Below are 20,289 nucleotides of genomic sequence, written 5' to 3'. Positions count from 1 at the left end.
AATGTTACTTGCAGAATGATCAACTGGAACATTTCTTTGATGTTTGCATAAAACAACAAGGAAAAACATTTTAAAATGTTTTTAAAAATGGAACATTCAGCAATAATCTTTTTATAACTTAATGGGAACATTAGCAAATAGTTCTTAGAACATATTTTGGTTAGCTGGCTTATGACTTGAGCAGTATTTTCCCACAGCCGTTCAGACACAGAGTGAGGAATCATGGGAAGAGGAACAGAGTCTTGCTCCTCAATCTGGAGGAAAAGTCCTTGGCCATGATGTGTCCCTGCAGAAGATGAAAGATAGAGGGGAAAATATGAAGGAAAAAAGATTTATTTCTGTATTATATAAGAACAGGAAGTGGGAGGTTCTTTTCCCAGGCCTTCTCAAGAATCAGGATCTGATGAATCCCCTGCTGATGATTACATTCTGACAGACAGAAGAAACATGAGACTCCTGAAGAACAGCAGAAGTGAATGAAGGTCAGTCAAGAGCATCAATTCTTACACTGAAATAGTTTCAGCTGAACAAGAACAGTTAAAATCCTCATTCAGTGTATCTGAAGCTCAATTCCACAGGGATAATCCTGGATAATATTCAGGACGCTGCTGGATAAACTGTTCTGATTTTCTTCTGTTATAATTTTACAGCCTGTAAAGTGCAGAGAGAACAAACCTGGACGACTGACCCCAAATAATAACAGAATCAGACATCATAAATTCTTTTTCTCTTTTTGCTACTAAAAACAAATTTCTATTTTTATTTAGATTTTTTATTTAGAGAAAAAAGCTTTTTTTCTCTCACACGCCAAACTTTTGCTTTATATTTACTTAATCTGTTTAGATTTTCTGTTTTATTAATATCGCTTATTCAAGTAGTCTCTTTTAAAATGTGCATTGTTGATTTATTGCACATTTTATTTTTCACTTCATTTCTTTTTATTACTTGTTTATTTTCACTATTCTTCATTGTATTTTATATATTATATTCACAGTATTTTAATATAAACAAATTAAGAAGTGACAGTTTTACATGTAGCTTACACTCTAAAAAAGCTGTCCATTTTGTCCATTTCCAACCCAACTTGGGTTGTTTTTTAACCCAGCTTTTTATTAATGCATTTAGCAGAAATGTAAATGTAAAATGTTCATTTGTTTGCACTATTGTTCATTGTATTTCATATTCGCTGTATTTTATGTCTGATTGGTTTGGCAGCACATGTAATACAAACAATAAGCCTTCAGTTTTTGACCTGTTGTTACACCAGCTCTAGTTCACTTCATTGACCCGAAAGCGCTTCTGCTGCCCCCTGCAGAACGGAGGCAGTAACTGCACACGTGGTTTCTGTGAGGTGATTTGACCGGGATTAAATCGCATGTGAGGTTAAAGTTAACTCCAGTACTTCAACCCTTAAAACATTAGGTTGTTAAAACGAAGAAGCCGTTTTAGTCGAAGTGACAAAATGATTCAGTTTCAGTGAAAGCAGACTTAAATCAAATCAGATCTCCGCCTCGTTCATTCATTGCGCAACTCTGAGGCGTTGGAGAGGAAGCTTCCCAAACGCTCGAAGGATATTGCAAAATGTGCCTTTCCTGTGAATATGGAGAAGTGGCACGACAGTTCTGAGGTATAGGAGTCCGGTGAAGACACGCTGTCTCTTTAAGTTAAAGAAATGTACAAGACTGGAACAGACAGCGACTTCATTGAAGGGAATCATGATGCCTTGGGAAGGACTGTAGGTAAGACTCGACTTTACTCTCTATGATCCCGGTCTGGTTTCAGAGCAGAAGCGGTGACTGGCACCATCTGATTCATTTATCCATGCCTGAACTTCTGTTCTGCTTAGAAGATTTCCCAGATTTCCTCTGTAAACATGCGGTCAGGACAAATCCTTACCATTTAACTTGATGACTGTTTATGTTTGTTCAACGGATTCCTGTCTGTTTTTAGATCTGGAAAAATCTGAACTGGGATTCAGAAGTTTGGACACGCTTATTCATTCTTTATTACGACCTTTCCCAACATTTTAGAATAACAGTGAAGCCAAAAAAAAAAACCATGTCATATATGCAGTTATTGGAATTATGTAGTGAGAAAAGAAAAAATAAAAAAAGAAAGAAAGAAAGAAAGGAAAAATTCCAGTTTAACCAAATGAAAGCTGTCTATATTCAAGCTCTGTTCCCTCATCAACATCTTCATGAGGTGCTTTAGGAACATGTTTCATGTTTTCTGCACTTCTGATGTTTGTGATTTGAGTTGCATGAAAAAATTCAAACACAGACAAATTTACATTTCTGCATTACATTAATAACACACTCGATCCAATCATTTAAGCAGGAACCTTGAGATTAACAGATCTTTAAGATCATGTGAAACTGCAGACTGGTGTGAATGGACAATAGAGCGGTCAGTAACTGTAGATTCGTGGCTTTAACAGTGTTTTATTAGTTTGGCTCTAGATATTAAACTGACTCAGCACAGAAGTTATGGAAAGATGAACTCATTCTGTGTGGTTTTATGGTCATCAGTGTTCTTATACACCTCATCCACATCCTCATTAATTCACATTTCATTTCAAATATTAGCAGACTCAGGGTCAATTAGAATGAAAAACAAACACAATAAAAACACTTCGTTCTGACTGGTGTAAATAACTCTAACCACACAATCAAATCATTTTATGCACATCTCTTTTTGTTCATTTATCTTCTGGCTTTAAATGGCTTTGATATTATAACATTTTAAAATACCAAATACAGGTGGGTTATTTGTATTTATTGAGCCATCTTAAACACTGTTTATGTGAAAGAAAGTTTCAAATCTTGCGGCAATTACTTTGAAAACACCAAAACAGGCTGAAAAAGGCCCGTTTTATAGAAAGCCCCTTGTGTAATGTGAAGATGGTGCAATGAAGTGTTTGCGTAGTACAGCATGTCCTCACACGTGTTTGACTGAATCAGACGAGGCTTCAGGCCTTCTGTGCTTGTGGGAACAACACTTGCGGTTTTCTCTGAGATGGACATGTTGTTGACTTGAGCTTCACCCTGTCAGGAAGTTGTTGAACTTTTATAATAATGTTGGAAATAGTTTTCCCAGGTCAGTAATGCTCACAGATGACAGCTCTTCATTGTCGTTTCTTTAAACTAGCACCACCCTAAATGCAGTTTGCTGTACTTGACAATCAGGTTGGTTCTGGTCATCCATCAGAGCTGCTCTTTTTTACTTTTTCCAGTTCTCAGCAGAAATTGTCAAACCGGAATACAAATATTTATGTGAATCAACCCCAAATTATGCAGCACACCTTTAACAGTCACAGGGTGTTTTTGACCTGCAGGAGTCTAATGTACATTTGTGACCCTGGAGCACAAAACCAGTCATAAGTCACACGGGTGTATTTGCAGCAATCAGAATGATCAATTTTTTCTTTTATGCCAAAAATCATTAGGATATTAAGTAAAGATAATGTTCCATGAAGATATTTTGTAAATTTCCTACCATAAATTTATATAAAAATGTATTTTTGTGAGTGGATATGTATTGCTAAGGACATTTTGTACAACTTTAAGGGTGATTTTCTCAATATTTAGATTTTTTTGCGCCCTCAGATTCCAGATTTTCAAAAAGTTGTATCTCAAACAAATATTATCCGATCATAACAAACCACACACCAATGGAAATTCAGATGATGTGTAAATCTCAACTCCAAAAAATTGACCCTTATGACTGGTTTTGTGGTCCAGGGTCACCACAAAAAATCTGCATTCATAATAAATAAACCGTCCACAAACTCTGGACCATTCATACAAACTCTTTTACTGGAGTGAAGTAATGAAATAAACAGAATGTTTTTAATCTTTAGATTAAATATTTCACTCTCATTCATGGAGTTAAGCACTCAAATTACATAAACTCATTATCCACAAAAATGAAATGAATTTAGCAATATTTGTAGTGAATGCCCTGATTTTGAATACCATTGTATTTGAAGGAAACCATAAGATTTGCACATTTTATTTTTAAAATGTTTTGTCAGATAATTGTATTTACACTGAAAAAAATAAAATCTGTTTCCAATAAAAATATACTGTATAAACATCCTAAATACCATATAGGCAAAATTGCACACATATTAGTTGCTTAAAACAATTAAAAATACCATTTGGCCTAACTCTTCTCTATAAACTTTCTCTGAGAAGTATTTTATACAGTTTTGCTTTTACGGATATTTCGATATATTTATTCTAAAACAAGACAAGGATACTGAATGATTTTTAGTAATCTGACGGCACAAGTGACATTTATAGTCCATATATTTCCTAATGTCTTGTTCCGTTAAACATGTTATCACGTGGCTATGCATATGGAAATGATATGCAGATGAGGATGGGGTTAAAGCAAGGCGTTGTAATCAGTTATTTCCGGAGGAGACGGCTGGAGACGCAGGTACGCTCAATCTTCCGCTAACTGGCTTTTATAAAGGGAATTTTACACCGGTTTTGTCAAAATCTGTTTTTTGTGTGTACGCACACTTTTACACTGTAAAAAAGACTGACTGGAAACAGGAGGAGCTGGGGATGGAGGAGGGTGATTAGCTCCTGAGCAATGCGATAAAGCTGCTGATAATACTGGATGGACCGTATATATATATATATACGAATGCAGCGATAGGCGTCGTATTCCTATAGGTCAATGTTAATCAGCTGATGCGAGCTTGACTGACGTGACCTGTCAGAACTAACGCTACGCTTGATGTGATTTGACAAAAGAAATAATGTTGTGATAACAAATCACGAAAATAATCTACATCATACATACATCATACGTTTTATATTTATACATTTAGACCCCTGGTCATCTTAACTAAAATGGAAAATTGACCTCAAAGAGACAATTCACCCAAAAATAAAAATCTTGTCATCACCCTCAAGAACATATTAAAAAAAAGTGTTTATTGATTAGAAAAATCAGGAACAAAACAGCTGTCATTGAATGTGGATGATGATGTAAACATTGTGTAGTGGACTCGGTTGACGTCATCGTCATTAAAAACATTTACTAAAGGTGAAGTAAATATTTATGAGTGCAGGAGAAATCTGGATGAGGTGTGGATGAAGGTTTGGCTGGTTAGTTTAGACCAGGGTTAATTTAGGGCATACTCTTAGATTCTGTTTAATTACGGAGCGTTCCCTTTTTCTCTTACTTTCGTTCCTCAGATTCCCAGTTTTTACGCTGAGCAAGCACATGAAGTTCCTCTGAAACGTCTGCTCTTTAAAGAAGAAAACTCTTGTGTAAGAATGACAGCTCAGTTTTAACCAGTCGAATGGTGGATCGCTTCAGCTCTAGTCAGCACTTCCCATGGATCTGGATGGAGAAGAGGGAAGCGAGAGCAGAAATTCAACATTTTGCAATCTTATTTTCAAAAATGTCTGTTTTGTAGTTAGGGCCTGAGCATGCGTGGGTGCGTGGACCCTCTTGGAATTGCTCTGTTTATTTCAGCTGCTCTTTTGAACCTTTATTTGCTGCTTTCCTGATCTGACAGTGCAAGATACAATACATAATTCTATTTGACATGTATTTGTGTAGAGAATATACAGTACGTTTCATAAATATAGTGAAAAAATATCATGTCAATGTTCTTTTCCTGGGCCGGATCAGGGTTGACCTTTGTTTCCAGTGTTCCAGTAAACATGAGGCTCAAAGATCATCAAACATGACTAACAACACCATAAAAGCTCAAGAGGGCCTGAATATTATTTATGGGGTTCTCTAATATTATATACAGGAAATTGCAAATAACAAGGAAATTTAAAGTTGTGATTGAAGGCTGATATTTGAGCACATAATTTCTAGTCATGCTCAGATTTTTTCCTGTGATCAGTTATTGCTCTTGATATTGTTTATTAATATCATCTTCTGTAATGTTCTAGATATGAATACCTGTTTATGATAACCTTTTATGAATTTCTTAAACAATTCTGTATTCTGTTTGCTATCTCAATTCACATTCTGTAGTTTAGTTCTCATTCTCAGTTCATTTCTGAATGTCACACATTTATTCTAGTGGTTATTAATTCTCGACTCTCTCTGTCTCAGATATGGGTCGGTTGTCCCTCGTTTTTCTGCTGGCTTTTCTTCGGGCAGCTGAATGTGCCGTAATATCAAACAAGGACCCTTCAGGTTCAGGTGAGAATCTGTTTGCCTTATTAACTTAACTGCCTGAATGATATACTCATGCTTGTAAATGAAATAGAAAGATGTTTGATTTACTGTCGCTCATAAACTCTGTGTACAGAACAGCTTTTTTGTGAGTTATGATACGTACAGTACATGGTGCTTTACTGAGGGATTGTGGGAGTCTTTACATAAGGAATATTGATCATCCCAAAGTGGGTCACAAATCTGACAGTTCATGTATGAAAAACTGAGAATATTGACAATATATATTACATTTCTGAACAAGTAAGATAAATAACTAGACTGGATTTGAGTTTAATTCCTAGAAAACATTTCCCTCGCGACTGAATGATGAAATTAAAAAACACAAGTATTTTTTCTACTTTTTGAAACATTTTGAATTTTTTCAGCATTATTTTACACCTGCATACTTGAGACCAGTGATCATTTAGTATCATTTATATACTGTTATAGTTTTTGTTAATATTTTGAATTAGATTAATATATATTTTATTATGATTATTATATTTTCTGTTTTCATTCTAATTTTAAAGCTTTAGTAATTTTTAATATGTATATATAAATATTTATATAATCTATTTTTAAGTTTAATTTTTTTTGCCTTGGTTTATTTAGTTTTAGTTATTTTAGTACTTAAACTAAACAATAAGAGAAATGTTGCCTTGGCAACTAGCTACTTTTTAAGTAATGACAATGTTCATTATTTTAGCTTTAAAATATAATAACACTTCTTAAAGCAGAAACTGTAGCATTGGTGCACATCAACACGAGCCTCTGTGTTTTTGCACACAGTGTATATTCACAGGTTATTATTCTGTACATTCTGTCTTGGTCACTACCGGTCATCATCGTGTCTCTCCACAGACTCCTGCAAGGACTATGGACAGGCGTTTGAACGGATTTTCGCAGTTCCGGGGGAATCGCCGCTATTGGAGTGTCCGTTGCAGATCCAGTCTTTCTTCGATCCTGCAGAAACGCCGTACAATGTCACATGGCTGGAGGAGAGGAATGGCTCTGAGGTCATGAAGGGTCAGCCGAGCGTCGTGGTCAGAAAACAATCGCTGTGGTTCCCCAACATCAGCATGGAGCAGCAGGGAACGTACACATGTGTGATCTGGTATGAACCCAATTCTAAATGTTTATCCATAATGCATCATGAGAGGCACCAAACCGGTTCACTTGCATTGAGTGTTTTCTTCATAGTAGGAAGAAATTACATGAAATCCATCCTAAAATTCCCAGCAGAGCTTTATTCCCTTTCAAAAGGAGGTTTGATGAGTTCACTGGGTGTCGTTTCTACTGAACAGTCAAAAAAACCTTTTTTATTAAAGGTGCAATATGTAAGAATTTTGCAGTAAAATATCCAAAAGCCACTAGGCCAGTGTTATATATTTTGTTCACTTGAGTACTTACAATATCCCAAATCTTTGCAACTATTTGTAAATCGTGAGAAAATTGCAATTTTAACAAGGCTCCGGGACGTGTGAGGAGTCGCCTGTCAATTGCGTCATACCCGTGTTACCCTCGGTTTCCAGTTTTATTTTGTAGAAACCATGGAAACACCAAAGACGCTTTAATATTTACATGTTTTAATAGACAAGGGAGCAACTGTTTTGATATATTTATAGACAGAAAAACAAATTGTTGTTATATAGCTCAACACGTTTAGTCTTATTGTTTAAATCTAATTTTCTTGATTTTTTGCGAGTACCATGCTTTACCATGCCTCAGAGAAAAACACTATTTTGTGAAGTAGCTAACATAATATAATCAGATGCAGCTTTATTTTTAGTAACAGTAATACAGCATTTTCTCCATCATACAATACGTTTTAAAATTCATTTCATGCCATTTATCAACACAAGCCATCCAGAATTTAATATGATAATCTAAAATCGATCTATCTTACTGCAGTGTGTAACAGTGTCTCACAGCAGCCGCCGAGCGAACGCTCAGAGTAACGCTATAACATCATTTTCAACACACTCAAATGTATCTAATATGATAAACAGAGCTGTGTTACCTCATACTCATGACCGGAAAAGCGGAAGTGGCGCCGGCGGCTGTGTCATAATAAAAGTCCCGCTGCTCGTGAGGCGTGTGTTGCGCAATCGCTCCAGCGGCCTCGTTCAGCTCCCACAACACTCGGTCCTGCTCTGCTTCATACTACAGTAACGTTAATAATCGCATCCATGAACATGATTTCCTTTGTTTTGAATAGGCCTCTAGCGACCTCTAGCGGACAGAAAATATTACATATTGCACCTTTAAATATAAAAAAAATATAAATTGGACAGACAACATTTTCATTTAGTGAGCTCTCTTTTACCAGCACAAGTATTTGATCATATGTAAATGTAAAGCATCTTGTGTAATTTTAAACTGCTGTATTTTTCTGTTTATATATATATATATATATATATATATATATATAATGTATATATGTTTGCAACTCTTGTGTAACTTGTAACTTAGCTCTTGACATGAAAATCGCATTAACATTTCTTCTACAGCTACATATAGCAGGAATTATGGGTGTGACAAAAGATCACATCTCTGGGATTTTGACGATAATGATAATTCAACAATATTTTGCAGGTTTTGACTGGTCTAGGCCTGCCGTGTCACCTGAGCTTTTCATATTCTTCATATTCTTCATATTCTGTGCGGTGACAGAAATGTACTTTTTTATTAAGCGTGATATTTGCCTCTAAATTGATTTCCAGGGAAATTGTTAACTTTATAAGGTCATTTTCCTCCTGACCTTATTAGATGTATGTATTTTACATTGTCTTTTATGTAAAATTCTTACATTAAATCAATGAATTCAGTCAGAATAATGAGAAACTATAATCTGTTACCAATCAAATGAAATCAGTATCAATAAAATCCACGTTTCTGCAGAAGTTACACAGAAGCTGCAAACACAACTGCATACTGCCAGTAATACTTTGATTATTGTTTTAAAAATAATATTTTAAATTATTAAAATTTTAAATATGAAACTAAAGTCACTGTCTCATTGGACGAGTCATTAATTTAATCGATTTATTCAAATGTATCATAGAATCACTAGAAACACTGAAACTTCCTCCTGTGACAACTGTTTTGAAACTGGATGTTTTGTTACCATGGAAACATGGACTTTCAGTCTTTTTAGCAGGTCTCCCTCTAGTGGACGGTGTCATGTTTCATATTACAATATTTACTGCTCTATTTTAAAACACAAATCTGAAACTTGATATATATAATAATTATTCATTTAAATTACATTAAAATATTACATTATTTTTTGTAAATTTAGAATAAATTTTAGTGCAGAAGTTGTTGATGGATCATGATTTGTGTACACAGACGTACAGTTAGTGAACGAGACTCACTGCTTTGTTCACTTTGTTCTTCATATACTGAATTTTGGAGTTACTGTAACTGTGTTGCAGGATGAGGTTTATTGTCAGAAACAACTGGTTTGGAAGTGAAATGTTTTTAGAAAAGCTTGAGCAGAGGATGTGGTGAATCTGTTAAATTCGGGGTGGCGGGCCTCCTGCGCCTCTGAAAGAAATATGAGCTGTCACTTTCCTTGAAGAACTAGAAGCCTATTTTTAATGCCAAGACGTTAAGATTTTCCAGTGTGAGCTCGATGTTCTCGTGAGGTTCAGTCGAGCTTCAGCGCTCTGTTGACTGAAGAAATAAATGGATGGAAAGATCGGGATGTGTGGAGTTTCCAGGACGGTGAGAAGAGCTTCAGTTCAGTGTTGAACAGATGTTGAAGATCCTGACCTTTAAACACGCTGTGAGCGAAAGAAAACATGATAAACTCATTAGTTTAATGGAGAATACAGAGAATAAAAGGTGAAGATGTGCTTGACTGTTCTTGTGTGTAATATGGTAAAACATTACATAAAAATTGCACCTACAAACACAGCTATCATCGTTTACACACAATGACTCAAAAGTGTTCACAAAAAAAAAGAAAGAAACGCCCTCTCACTTTCAACTGCTTTTTTCCCAGCGTTTTCTTTAACAGATTTCCAGTAAACTGCTCTTCAAAAGCAAATGCAATGAGTTTGATTCCTTTTTTTGTTACTGATGGACTGTGAGGAACGACTAGCCAAATAAAAGATTGAGAAATACTGAACTAGAGCTTAAACTGTCAGCAGAGGGCAGCATTAGTTACACTGCCCTCGTGTGTGTGTGTGTGTGTGTGTGTGTGTGTGTGTGTGTGTGATCCATTTCTTGTTTCCATTATATCTTATTGTTTCCATGCTACTGCTGTGTGTGAAATCTGACTGCCGAATACTGTAACAAAACTTTTACATTTGATTTTAAGACACTGCTTTTAATGATATAATGATATAAATGATTTTTAAATAGCACACATAAAATGTCTGCACTACCTGATAGGTGAATTATACAGCTGTAGTATAGCGTGTTATGTGGTTAGTTAACAACACTGAGTGAAGCTACACAGTGAACTTGAGCTCCAGATGAATACATATAAGGGTAATGAAGAATATAAGGATAATATTTGATAGTTTTGTATGTTGATATAAAGCGGTCATTGTGTCGTTGTGAGACGTGTGTGTGTGTGTGTTGTTTCCTCACAGGACTCAGAGCCAGTGCTTCAGACAGGCAGCAGTGCTGGTCGTGAGCGAGATGACGTCAGGACAGTGTGAGCGACCGCAGAGTGGAATCCAGATGATCAGCGCTCATGTGAACAACGTCCTCTCCTGCCCTCTGAGGAGATATCTCAAGAGCGTGGATCATCCCTCCATCCAGTGGTACAAGGTAAAAAACACATTATTAATCTCCATACGCGCAGACAAAAATAAAACTTATTTACTCGCCTCTCATGTTGTTGTTTTCTGTTGAACAAAATTCATATTCATTGTAAAAATTCCCATGACTTTTTATGATTAGTTTAAAAAAAAACTTTAAATAAATAAATGTATCCATTTGAGCTGTATATAAAATGTCCATTCATTTGGATTACACAGTTTTAACAGATAAACTCAATGTGATTAATGTACGTCAGCCGTAATGAAACAGAATTTGTGAAAATCTTACATAATGTTGCCATTCTTAACCGTTCATACTTTTTAACTGAATAGATTTACTTTTCACAGTGCTGGTTCTTCAGTAAATGCATTTTTAAAATATGATTATTTAAATAAATTAATAGATCATTAAGTATTTATTTATATTAAAACTGTGATCTGAATGGATGGACATTTTATATACAATTTTATATAAATTCATAAATGTAGGCCTAAACATTTCTGAGTGCAGGAACGCTGGTTCTTCAGTGAAATGGCAGATGTTTAGGAACAGATGAAGTCTTGTGCTCTAAGAGAAATTCTAGGATCGTTCTGTTCCGGTCAATTCTACTTTAATTGTTGCGGCCACAACAAAAACTCCATGTATTTATAGATCATTTGCACACAAATGGGCAAAAGCAGTCAACGGAAAATAATTAAATCAGTAAGTCTGGGCAGGAGCTGAGGGTGAATTCAGTCTAGACGGCGAGAGAGAGGAGAAAACAACACTGAAAGAAAAGAAAAACAAAACTGGCACTGCAGCCTAGAAACAGAACAAACATTTAACTTGAATAGACGAGATTACGGCTGAAACAATCTGGCACAAGACAGCGAACACGAGAGGAATGAACGGGAGCTAATGAGGGAGGCTAACCAATGACAAGTGAGAGCAGTGAATGATAATGATTGATAACGAGAGGGCGGGGTGAAGCGGATCACGTGACCACCTGTCAAAACAAAACCACATGCACCAAGACAACAAACACAAGAGACGACACAAACTGAACTGATCAGACCGAAGGCATGACAATACAAAACAGTAAACCTTTAACATTAGTACTTCTCACACGTCACAAAAAAGTAAACATGAGAACATATGACTTTAAAAAATGCATTTAACAACTATTTTTAAACGCTTGTTTTTCACAAAATGTATTTTTTTCTTTAAATTAAAAAAAAATTGTATATGTACTGTGTGTGTGTGTGTGTGTGTGAGAGAGAGAGAGAGAGAGAGAGAGAGAGTGAGTGTGTGTGTGTATGTGTGCTCTTCCCAAGCTCAAACAGTAGAACAGGCGTTAGCAACACCACATCATGGGTTCAATTCCCGGCAGAATTCTCATGGATGGACCGATAAAACATTTACGCCTTCAACGCAGTGAATAAAAGCGTCTGCCAAATAGTGTTTATTCGTTAATGAAAACTATGATAAAAAAATGTTCATTGACTACGTTTTTCCATGAATAAGACACCAAAGTTTTCTGTTAAAAGGAAACATTTTCTGCCTGGTGTTTTACTTAATCTTTGCAATCTGGCAACCCACGCTCTCTCTCTACACTGGAAAATCCGTTGATGATCTGAAAACCCTGAAAAACATGTAAGTTGGAGTTTATCGATCTCCTCTGAGATATTCTGCTCAAATGAAAGTGTCATTCAGTCAGTCTGCGTTCCTTCACGCGCCTCTTGTGCTTTTTACTGCCACTAAATCTGCCATCAAACCTTCTCAGTGATGAACTGTAATAAATCCAAACATGAATCTTGATTAGATTGTTATAATAAATGCACTTACGCAACCGCTTTGTGACAATACAAAGTCTTTTTTTTTTTGCTGTTGTTTTAGTTCAGAAAATGACAACATTTCATAATTTGTATTTTGGATCTCTCCTTTAAGCATGAACCGTGCGTCTCAGTCTGAATGAAGGAGTAATGTGAACTCTGTTTCTGTCTCGTCTGTGTCTGCTGTCCTTTCCTCTGATTCCCAGAACTGTGAGCCTCTTCCAGAAGATGAGAAGTTTGTTCTAAACAAGGATAAGGATATACTAAACATACGCAATGTACATCTCGATGACGCTGGATTCTACACCTGCAAAATGACCTTTAGTTTAGATGGAGTCGTCGGTGAAATGGCTGAAAGCATAGAGTGTTTAGTTCACGGTGAGCATTATGGGTATTATGTGAGGTTATTTGTGTACATCTAGGCTCTGTTTATGCATTTCATATCCAGGTTGCATTTACACCTTCATTCCAATGCTTCTCTAGCATGATCAGAGTTACCTGTGCAAAATGCAAATCGACTCTTATATACACTATATTGCCAAAAGTATTGGGACACCCCTCCAAATCATTGAATTCAGGTGTTCCAATCACTTCCATGGCCACAGGTGTATAAAATCAAGCACCTAGGCATGCAGACTGCTTCTACAAACATTTGTGAAAGAATGCGTCGCTCTCAGGAGCTCAGTGAATTCAAGTGTGGTAGCGTGGTCAATAGCTACAGACCTCCAGACTTCGTGTGGCCTTCAGATTAGCTCAAGAACAGTGCGTAGAGAGCGTCATGGAATGGGTTTCCATGGCCGAGCAGCTGTATCCAAGCCTTACATCACCAAGTGCAATGCAAAGCGTCGGATGCAGTGGTGTAAAGCACGCCGCCACTGGACTCTAGAGCAGTGGAGACGTGTTCTCTGGAGTGACCAATCACGCTTCTCTGTCTGACAATCCGATGGACGAGTCTGGGTTTGGTGGTTTTCAGGAGAACGGTACTTGCCTGACTGCATTGTGCCAAGTGTAATGTTTGGTGGAGGGGGGATTATGGTGTGGGGTTGTTTTTCAGGGGTTGGGCTTGGACCCTTAGTTCCAGTGAAAGGAACTCTTAATGCTTCAGCATACCAAGACATTTTGGACAATTTCATGCTCCCAACTTTGTGGGAACAGTTTGGGGATGGCCCATTCCTGTTCCAACATGACTGCGCACCAGTGCACAAAGCAAGGTCCATAAAGACATGGATATGAGCGAGTTTGGTGTGGAGGAACTTGACTGGCCTGCACAGAGTCCTGACCTCAACCCGATAGAACACCTTTGGGATGAATTAGAGCGGAGACTGTGAGCCAGGCCTTCTCGCCAACATCAGTGCCTGACCTCACAAATGCGCTTCTAGAAGAATGGTCAAAAATTCCCATGAACACACTCCTAAACCTTGTGGAAAGCCTTCCCAGAAGAGTTGATTCTGTTATAGCTGCAAAGGGTGGGCCAACTCCATATTAAACCCTACGGATTAAGAATGGGATGTCATTAAAGTTCATGTGCATGTAAAGGCAGGCGTCCCAAAACTTTTGGCAATATAGTGTATTACACAGGAGGTGCATTAACTCCATAATCTGACAAAATGTTTTCCATCACTCTGTGTTTCCTTACGAAACCTTCAGGAAAGGATGTTAATAGAGATAAAAAGTAAAGGAAAGCTGAGAAGTTTTAAAGTGCTTTCTTTTTTTTGGAAGTGAAAAGGTTTAATCCTGTTTTCTTTTATTTGTTTAAATTGTTGAGAACATCACCAGAGCCCGTATCAAAGAAACAGTTCAAGTGATTCATTAGAAAGATTCGTTCACAAACACAGTGGCTGTACTGTGGATTATTTGGAATTATTTTCATTGGTGAAATAGAGCAAAAACAGACAATATTCTGAGTCATCTATAGGCCTAATATTAACTTCTTGTTTATTGAACTGTTGTATAAAATTAATATCACATTTGCTCTTGCTCATGTGGCATTGCTTAACCAACTTTATCCTTTATAAATATTAAAAACAAGAACTCGCGCATAACGGATAACTGCTGCAAAAAATGCTTTGTTGACTTAATCTCAATTTAATTAATAAAAAACTAAAAATAAAGTATTTTCTCAGTATTTTCTCAATTTGCTTTTTTAAAGTTTTGTTTTATTACTATTATTGCAGATGAATATTTAGAGAAACCACGAGTGATCGAGCCGGCTGGTGAGATCATCAGAGTCGAGAGCGGTGAGCTGGACGCTTCATCTCTTTATTTCTGCATTATCTTTGTGTTTATTTCTAAACTCGTGGTAACATAATACATTATTAAAATCTAAAGTTGTATCTGATAATATCCTTTAATGGACCTAACAAGAACTAGCAATGAACGGTTGTATTTTCAGTTAATAGTGTTAACAAAGATGAAGAAATACTGTAAAAAGTGTATTGCTCATTGTTATTTAATGTTAGTTAATGAATTATCTAATGTTACTTAATGGGACTTTATTGTAAAACGTTACTAAATTGACGTCTGTCACTGCTGAAACTGTACGGTGTGTCCGTCACAGAACATTATAAACTGTTTGTTTGTTTTCAGGTTCATCCATAAGGAAGAATTGTGTGGTTGTTGTGGCGGGCAATGGTGGTCCCATGGTTGAAGTGCTGTGGAAAATTCCCTTGGAATTTGAAGAGGTTTTCGTCTCCCAAAACATGTCGGATCGCATTCATCAGGAACCCATGAAGTACGTACCGAATGTAGTTGTGTTTCAGATGAGGGTTAAACTTTAACCTGCTCAGTTTTGGTGAATTTGCGAAACTAATTTTAAATTTAATTTAAGGTATCATTTGTTGCTTGAAACAATACAGACTAGGCTTATGCATTTTTTATTATTATGAATAATCTTTTGATAAAGTTCCTACTATAAAAAAAGTATATATGATATATGATATATATGATATATATATATGATGATATTACTTCGATATAAGATTTCAGTCATACCAGCTGTGCCTGACACAGACCTGAAGACATAATCTCATGTAGTTTCTTCATGGATGCATCCTTCATGAGTCACAACAGACGCAAGGAAAATAGATAATGTAAAAGATGACAAATTGACTTTATTGTCAGGAAAACCATACTTATATTGACTAAAAGCAAGTTAAAACAATAAATGTACAAAGTAGGTAAATATTGTTATATTGGTGAATAATAATTAATATAATTGTGTGGTTGAGTTGAAAGAGTAACTGTGTGTCTTTTCCTCTTGAAGTGAAAGCAAAACGGAGAATGGTTATGTTTTTGTGCGCACACTGTCCGTGTCAGACGTATCGTGGGAAGATTTCTATTTAAACTTCATCTGTATGGCGTCCAGCAGCCGAGGACACCTGACCGGACACTTCACACTCGTCCCCATGGGTACGGCAGAAGCACAAACGTCTTTCTCTATCAGACAGTTCAATCGATGACATTGACATGATGATATTTTTGACACGCACAGCTCTTACCGGCCTACGTCCGTTACACTCACACATTTTTATGTACAGTTCATGACATTGTAAATAACACCATGTTCGGTTCTGAACGAATCGCTGATCCTGATGAGTTGACACTGCACAAGCCTGATGCGCAATGTTAGCTTCTTTAACAGACAAAATGTACTGGAAATACGCTTATAACTGGTTTTATTAAATAGGCCTTCATTTTTATTAAAACTTGAAAAAAACTAAATTTTACTGTGGCTCATTATGTGTGCAAATTATATTTTAAATCAAAGAAATATATAAGCACAATAATCAAGCAGTTAAGATGGTTTACTCATTTTATACAGTATACTTCAGACATAAAGAACATATCCGCGAACTCATCCAAGACGTATAGGTGCATAGAAATTAAACTCTGAGCACAAACATTAACTTAAGTGAATGAAGGACAATATCAAAATGCATTCACACAAATAACTTTATTTGAATGTTTCTATACACATATTTCTTTATTTGAATGTTTTCTTGATATAACATGACACTGGTTTGTTTAAAAAGAAATGCAAAGACATCATTGTATGATGACATCAGGAACGTATGAAACGGCTGAAAAGAACCGGTTCACGGAAATGAATCAGACTTTGTAATGCATCACTAGTTTTTTGTTTGTACTGAACTCAGAAATCAGTGAAATTGTGCCCTCTAGTGGTAGAAATAAATCATTTTATTATTTTTTTTAAAACAGTTCATTAAATGTCATGTGACTGATCACGCTAAATCAGAACTGTCTACCAGTGTTATTTTATTATCATTGATGGTTTTTGTTAATATTTTGAAAAAAAATTCTTTTTATATGTTCTGTTTTAGTCATTTTGTTGTGCAGTTTTCCATTATCATTTTTATTAGCTTTTGTTTTTTTAACAAAAAATATGTGAATAGATATTACTGTTTTTATGTATGTGTTTTAGTTTATTTAGTTTTAATACTTTTAAAACTTTTCAAATGAAAATGAGAAATGTTGCCTTGGCAACTAGCTGAAATATAATATGTTTTTTAAATATTTATGATTTTAGTTTTAGTTGAGGATAATAACTCTATCTGTAAAACACACATCTGTTTCACTGCTGCACATCTATATATTTATATGTTATACAGTATGTTGATTTCAAAACGCAGCTTATACCAAAAAGAAGACGCTGCAAACAATCATGTCAGGAATCAACAATATAGTTCTCACTGTAATTACTGATTCAACCAAAACATACAGATCCACACACAGTGAGACTTTATTCTGTCCGCTTCTAAAGCTTCTAAGGACTCTGAGCTTTCACTGAGATGTAATGGGAAGAATGGAAAGGTGAGCCTTGAAGGTAGCAGATTTTTCCAGGAACGCTTGAGGAAACAAGAGAAACAAACGGTCCAGATGAGGTTGACTGGACTCTTCCTCTTCTCTAAAGCAGCCCAACATGGCCACACCCCCTTTGTTGTGTGTTCTTGGGGGCGGGGTTTATGTAAATTTTAGGGTTAGTGATGTCACTAACACAGGAAGAAGCTCGTTGTAGTCCCTACCAGCCGTTTAAAATGTGTTTTCTGTAAAGAAAATCTCTCTTTGCATTGAACTTTGAGAGTCTTAACTTTGCAGATGTTGTTTATGATCAAACAGCAACATTACACACTAACTAAAGTTAAAAAAAAGTCAAATCATAATCAACCACCCCTTTAAATTAACAGTGTTAATTATTTGTTGTAATAATTATAGTAATTAATGAATTGTTGCATTGTAACTCATGAAATTTCTCTGTTGTGTGACTGTTGAATGTCTTTACATTTTCTGTCATTCTTATTCAACATTCTATGATTTGAAAAGGAGCTGAAATGCATAATTTTGCCCAAATCTTGTGTGTTTTTTTTAGCAATCGCTCTCCCATCGCTTCTGCAAAGATATCACGTTATGTTGTGGTGATTTCCAAGAAGTGCCTATAAACATGCAATATAGATTTACAGAAGTGGTTAAGAGACGCCAGAGAAGTGGTTGCAAACAAACCAACACAGCGCTAGAAGTGATATGACTGGTCAGGAATTGATGAAGAATTGCACAAACACTGTAGATAAAGTCACTTAGCACTGGCACTAAATTGGCAGCACTGATTACATAGGAGAAGGTTATTGCTACAGCTATGGTTGTAAGTATATGCACGGCGAGGAAGATGAAGGAATAACAGTCTTTAATAAATCCACAGGCAAGGAAATCCACAAACTGGCACACAGGAAACACAACCATACATAGAACAATACTGAACTGAAAACACAAGACTTAAATACGCAGACAAACGAGGCGGGTAATTGAACACAGCTGGTAGTGATGATGAAGGTGATCAGTAACTATGGTGACAGACTAGTGGCGGGAAATGGTGCAACAGAGGAGTCCAAACAGGGTGAACACGTGACAGTTATTACCTTCTCCTTTGTATTCAGTGCTGCCAATTTAGTGATCTGCGTCACTGATTTTAATCACAAATCACTGGTTAGGAAATGGTCATGAATTGCACAAATACTGTAGATGAGGTAGCTTTGCACGGAATAACCTTCTCCTTTGTTTTCTTCAGAGGTTTAAGCCGTGTGAGTAAACTGCAGACAGCTTTTTACAGGAAGAAGAGTCAGTTTTTCCACTCAATGTTAATGGCTTCAAACTGTTGAAAGATATCTCCCAGTTCATTCGAGTTTAATCTGAGACCAAATATTCACTGTAGGTTCAGATCTGGACTCTGACCGGACAAACATGAGCCCGATGGACTCGTTCTCAAGCCACTTCATGCTTGTCTTTCCAGTTTGAGCAGGAGCAAAAATAACATCTGATCATTCCTCTTTACATAACAACTTTTCATTTGTGGGAAGCAGGTCATTCTGTCATTTTCTCCTGAACTCTGAGGCATTAAATGTCTTTTCACTCCGTGACTCTGATGAACCTCTGAATCAAACTTCTTGTTTGAAAAGAAACACTTTTTATAAACTTTAACACATAAACTTTCCATCGTTTTACATTCTTATACTGTAGTGATAATCACAGTGACTCTGAATACAATCACAAAAACAGTCAAAGTAAAATATTATTCCTGCATTTCTCAATTCATCCGGACTATTGCTGTTTTCTGATCTAGTTTTTCTTCTGATTAATTCGATCATAATGCCGAGCAGTGTGTGTTCATCAAGACAAGAATACAGTGAGCCAAAGTTATTGAATGACATTAAAGTGGACAGATGAAAGTTTTCGCCCTCTAGTGGACATAACAAATTTATGTTTATCAGATTTTTGGGCTCTACATGGAAAAACGTTTCTGTTTGGCACTCCTTTCTTGTTTAATACAAAATGAATCAGTGTGATGATCTGAATGAAAATGAAGATGGGTGTGAGAATGTGTTTCAGCAGAACTGGAGCTGATTGAAAGAGCTTCAGTGGAAGAACTGCTGACCGTATGTACAGTCACATGATCAATGATACTCATTTACTTACATCTGAGAAATACAACCAAATCTCAAATATTTCTTCTTATTTTATGTCTAATTTTTTGTCACATTTTGTCGCATCAAAGTCCTGAAACTCAGAACAGAAGCATGTTATAAAGCGCTGACGGACTGCCGTTTATTCGTCTTCCCAGCGAACAGGGAACGTTCCCTCGAGGTTCCCTCAAAGTTATGAACAAACGTTCTCCCAGTAACATTAAGAGAACATTCATTCAAAGTTATCTGGTCTTTGATAATGTTCTCAAAACATTTGTGCAAAAACATTTATTTTATACATTATATAACATTTTATACATTAAATGTTACTTGCAGAATGATCAACTGGAACATTTCTTTGATGTTTGCATAAAACAACAAGGAAAAACATTTTAAAATGTTTTTAAAAATGGAACATTCAGCAATAATGTTTTTATAACTTAATGGGAACATTAGCAAATAGTTCTTAGAACATATTTTGGTTAGCTGGCTTATGACTTGAGCAGTATTTTCCCACAGCCGTTCAGACACAG

The 20,289-nt window shown here is 36.1% G+C and overlaps 1 protein-coding gene across 32 annotated transcripts in view; it reads left to right on the top strand.

Annotated features, from left to right (window-relative positions):
- Window positions 1-434: 434 nt before the first annotated feature.
- Window positions 435-20,289, top strand: part of zmp:0000000936 (interleukin-1 receptor type 1) — a 62,909-nt gene continuing 43,054 nt past the window's right edge. For 3 of the 32 annotated variants that reach the window (XM_051905775.1, XM_051905773.1, XM_051905783.1), the window contains exons 1-2: window positions 1,358-1,739; window positions 6,094-6,183. In XM_051905775.1, the coding sequence (XP_051761735.1) occupies window positions 1,673-1,739; window positions 6,094-6,183 (157 nt within the window). In that variant the 5' untranslated portion in view covers window positions 1,358-1,672. Of the gene's footprint in view, window positions 483-1,354; window positions 1,740-5,213; window positions 5,459-6,093; window positions 6,184-7,059; window positions 7,313-10,802; window positions 10,984-12,991; window positions 13,164-14,959; window positions 15,023-15,371; window positions 15,517-20,289 lie in introns of those variants that run through there. The other 29 variants (XM_051905761.1, XM_051905779.1, XM_051905795.1 and 26 more) reach the window with 23 other exon arrangements.

Source organism: Ctenopharyngodon idella, chromosome 9 (assembly GCF_019924925.1).
Source record: "Ctenopharyngodon idella isolate HZGC_01 chromosome 9, HZGC01, whole genome shotgun sequence".
NCBI classification, from domain to species: domain Eukaryota; kingdom Metazoa; phylum Chordata; class Actinopteri; order Cypriniformes; family Xenocyprididae; genus Ctenopharyngodon; species Ctenopharyngodon idella.
The sequence above is the reverse complement of the archived record's forward strand: the minus strand, read 5'-3'. Positions and strand labels throughout refer to the sequence as shown.